Raw genomic sequence first — 4,385 nt, 5'->3', positions numbered from 1 at the left:
TTCTATATGTGTGCCCCAATTTAAATTTTGTGTTATTGTCATTCCTAGATACTTAAACTGAGTTACGTTTACCAAACACTTGTCACCAATGAAATATGGGAACGAAAGAACAGATTTCTTCGTTGTAATGTGCATGTACGTTGATTTGGAATAATTTATTTCCATGTTCCATTTTTTGCACCATTCGCTTAATGCCTGTAAAGAGTTGTTAATTCTAAGCTGGTCTTCCGTGTTTCTAACTGTGGAATAAATTAAACAGTCATCTGCGAATAGCTTCAGTCGTACATTCGGTTCCATGACAGCAGAGATATCATTAATATACACCAAAAATAACAACGGTCCCAGAACAGAGCCCTGTGGAACTCCTGAAAGAACTGGTAGTGAGGCGGACACATGACCATCCATTTTGACCACCTGGTTCCGATTTCCTAAGTACGCTTTAATCCATTTTACAATATTCATATTAATTCCAACTCTTTCCAGTTTAAAAACTAATTTATTGTGTGGCACCTTATCAAAAGCTTTGGCAAAGTCTACAGCGATTATATCAATTTGCTGCTTCGCATCCATCGTCATTGCCAAATCGTGAATTGTCTCTACAAGTTGTGTAGTGGTGGAAAGGCCTGCTCGGAATCCGTGTTGGTGAGGGTAAAGTAAACAGCTTGTTTCTAGGTAATGAAAGATATGCTTCGCTATAATATGTTCCATAAGTTTACAAGAAATCGATGTAAGATATATTGGGCGGTAGTTATTTACAAGAGTTCGGTTGCCTCCTTTAAACACCGGAATTACTAGTGCATTGCGCCAATCTTGTGGTACACAATGGGTGTGCAAGGATTTTTGAAAAATAAGTTTAAGGTATCGTGAGGCCCACTCGGCATATCTTCGGAGAAACTGGGTTGGTATGTTGTCTGGTCCATTGGCCTTTTTAACATTCAAATTGAGGAGCTGCTGAAATACGCCCTCCTGCGAAATTATGACGTCATTCATTCGGCTAGGCAACAAGCGTTCTGAACTAAGGTCTATGTCATCTTTGGTTGCGGTGAATACGGACTGGAAAAAATGATTAAACTGATCTACTATATGCTCCTTTTTTATCAGTACCTGATTTTCGTGTTTAATCTCCAGTATTCTCTCCTTCCTATCACTAAAGTATCGCCAGAACTTTTGCGGTGACGTTTTGAGGAAGCGGCTAAGCGTTTCATCGAAAAACTTTTTTTTAGCTTCTTTCAGCGCCTGCTTCAGCTCAGCACGAAGTCGCAAAACACGAATACGTTTATTTTTCTTTTTACGTAGTCTTTTTATTTTACGTTTCATATGAATTATGTCCCTGGTGATCCAGGGGCTTCGGAGCTTCGTCTTTTTAACACGAGTTGGGATATACCTGTCAACGCAGTGTTGTATAATTTTCTTAAATTGCTGCCACAACTCTTCTGCTGTTTTGGAATCATAGTCAATTTCAAAATCATCAAAGGCAGATTCCAGGTAGTCAAGAATGGAGGTGTCGTCCGCACGCTCATAATCCTTAACGCGCACAGGGATATAAGGCTTTGAACACTCACTGATTCTAAGCGGTAAGGAAACAATAATCATCTTGTGGTCAGAGACACCATCTTCAACATTAACGGTGTGTTCTTTTATATTATTTGACAGGAACACCAAGTCCAACAATGACTGCGAATCGGGCGTTATTCTTGTATCCTCATGCACAATTTGTTTTAGGTTATACGCGAACATAATTTCTAATAGTTTCTCTCCGTTAGACGAATCAGGACCAACAGAACATAGGCGTTGCCAATTTATGTGTGGGAGGTTAAAATCGCCAGTCATTATTAGTCTCGTGTTCTTTTTCACATTCGCACATAAAAAAGTGTTTACTTCATCAAAGAACTCGGGTGAAGCAGAGGGCGCGCGGTACACAGCTCCAATAATGTAAGCAACGTTGTAAAACTTTATCTTGCACCAAACTGTTTCAGCAACATTACAATCCATCCCTACTGCAGATAAAGAGTTTTTTACTATGATACAAACGCCCCCACCACGTGTGTCCCGGTCTTTTCTAAACATTATATAGTCCGGAGGAACAATGCAGTCAGAAGAAATATTGTTATTCAACCAGGTTTCTGTTATTATTACAACATGCGGACTTTGTGAAAGCAGCAAGTATTCTAACTCTGTAGTCTTATTTACAATGCTACGCGCATTCAGACTTAAAAGGCGTAGCTATATCTGTGATGACGTGTCCGACGTCGCACTCTTGATTGAGGAATCAAGGTTATCTGGGCTGCCTGGCTCATCTGACTGGTGCTGTTTGAAATTATCAGCCTTATCTCCGCGGTCTGTAGACAGCAGACAGCGTTCGTTTCGGCTGTGATCCCAGATATAGGTTTGGTTGTTTACGCGAAGTTTATCATGGATAAGGAAGACCTTTGCCTTCTTAGCCCTGTCTGCGGACGCACTGTTCCATAGTTTTCGGCGTACTTCTACAGTTTCTTTGGCATAGTCAGGGCCAATACGCCAAGAAGTCCCTTTCAGCTTTGTGCCTTTCTTCAGGAGACTTTCCTTTTCTCTGGAATCGTAGAATTTAAGAATAATTGGCCTACATTTCTGTGGTTGGGCTTTACCAAGGCGATGAATTCGCTCCACTGTGTCAACCTGCACGCCCATAGTTTTCCGAAATATATTCTCTACAACAAGTTCCTTCAGTTTTGATTCTGTTTCCGTTTCAGTGTCTGTCTCAGTTTCAGCGACGCCAAATACTAGTAAATTGTTACGTCGGCTTCGGTTCTCATAATCGATAAGCTTTACAGCCTGCTGTTGGACTATTTCTTCTAACTTAAAAATCCTGTTATTCATCGCGTCAAATGCATCAAGAAGGCCCTGTAAGTTGTCGGTTTTTGCCCTTACTGCAGCAATTTCACTTTTGATGTCATCCATCTTACGCGCGAACGCAGCTTGGTTCTCAAGAATTTCTTCCAACTTCTCAGTTACTTTTGGCCCGGGATTCTGTTCAACGTCACCCGACATAAGCAATAAAAGAAGCATTGACCAGCAGTCGTACAAAATTTCACAACACTTGCGAGGGCACGGCAAGACTATCAAGAAGCGATTGTCACTAGAATAAGCAATAGTATTGCTTGGAACACTTGCCTGCAAAAGCAGTAGCGGAGGCTTAGACATGTTGCTTGACAGCCAAGTGCCGTGCCCTCTGAAGCAGTGGTCGCTGCGGTGCTCCTTATGTACAGCGTCGAGTGATGACGTCACAGATGGCGTACGATAATCGAAGATCAGGCTTTCCACGGTATCATTGTCACGAGGCACTCGGAAGAAGGCCAGTCGTTGATCGTTGCTGGTTGTTGTAGCGGTGAAAATGATGATGCGGAATATCACGCGGAACATAAAATTTCAGTCCTCCATTGAGCCTTTTTAGACAAATGTGTCGGGCGTCTGGCTGGGCCCAGTAAGCTGCCGTAGCATTCTCCATACAGTTCATAAGAAAGCACGTCGTATCCGCTCTTGAAAAAGGTACAGCTGTTTGGAGGCCATTGCTGAGTGCACTTTCCGGTTTAACATCGGCCTGTTCATTTCTATGGAGCCTGCAGTGAGCAGAGATCCATTAAAACATTATCGTGTGTCATTGCAGCTGGGCAGACGTGAGGAGCTCCTTAATGTTGAGTGCCAGGGACTGGTAGGCAGTGCGGCGTAAGAAGTTTTTGCTAAATTTGCAGTGCTGTCTTTGAGTCTGTGAATATACAACATTTTTGAGGTGGTGCCCCACATATGTAGCGAAAAGATTCCCGAATGGCTACAAGTTCAGCAGCGATTGAGGTAGAAGTATGTCCCAAAAGGAAATGTTGAGTCGTTTACTGAGCTGGTTGCCAGTGTATTTCAAGTGCTTAAATGATTTTTAAGTTCTGATGCAATGCCTTGGGCTATCAGGTGAGCCATATTGGACGTCTCCGAATCGATTTTAACAACCTGGAGTTTTAAAGATATCGATGATATCCGAGTACTGGGCACTCTACTCAGAGCAAATGTCGCAGCTCAACATGAAACATTTGAGTGTAGCCGTAGCAACTCTAGTATTACATAGTTGCGTACCTTATGTCGAGTGACAGCGTCATATTAAGAAGGATCGCACATTGACTTGCGTGAACAGAAATATGGGATGAGTCTTCGAGAATGACCTGGTTATCAGTCGGACGATGAATTGTGCACCAACATTTTCTATAATTTCTCTTGATCACGGACGGGAGAGTGCTAGATAAGAAATTCCGTTTGGCATCTTTCAATTGTAGCGATGTAAGCATATTCGATGCTTCTTTATGTGCGGAGTGATAAAGACGTTTCTTTTTGTTAGATAGGCGTTCGGTGTGCGCCTTATA

General features: G+C 42.2%; 1 protein-coding gene across 1 annotated transcript; it reads right to left on the bottom strand.

The window, feature by feature from the left end:
* Positions 1-948: 948 nt before the first annotated feature.
* On the bottom strand, positions 949-3,399 carry LOC146188005 (uncharacterized). The gene has a single exon (XM_084604974.1). It carries the CDS (start codon positions 3,397-3,399, stop codon positions 2,224-2,226), a length of 1,176 nt encoding a protein of 391 aa, XP_084461100.1. The 3' UTR covers positions 949-2,223.
* Between the last annotated feature and the right edge of the window lie 986 nt (positions 3,400-4,385).

Source organism: Amblyomma maculatum, chromosome 5, assembly GCF_055883805.1.
Source record: "Amblyomma maculatum isolate TAMU_Amacu chromosome 5, ASM5588380v1, whole genome shotgun sequence".
In the NCBI taxonomy this organism is placed as follows: domain Eukaryota; kingdom Metazoa; phylum Arthropoda; class Arachnida; order Ixodida; family Ixodidae; genus Amblyomma; species Amblyomma maculatum.
The sequence above is the reverse complement of the archived record's forward strand: the minus strand, read 5'-3'. Positions and strand labels throughout refer to the sequence as shown.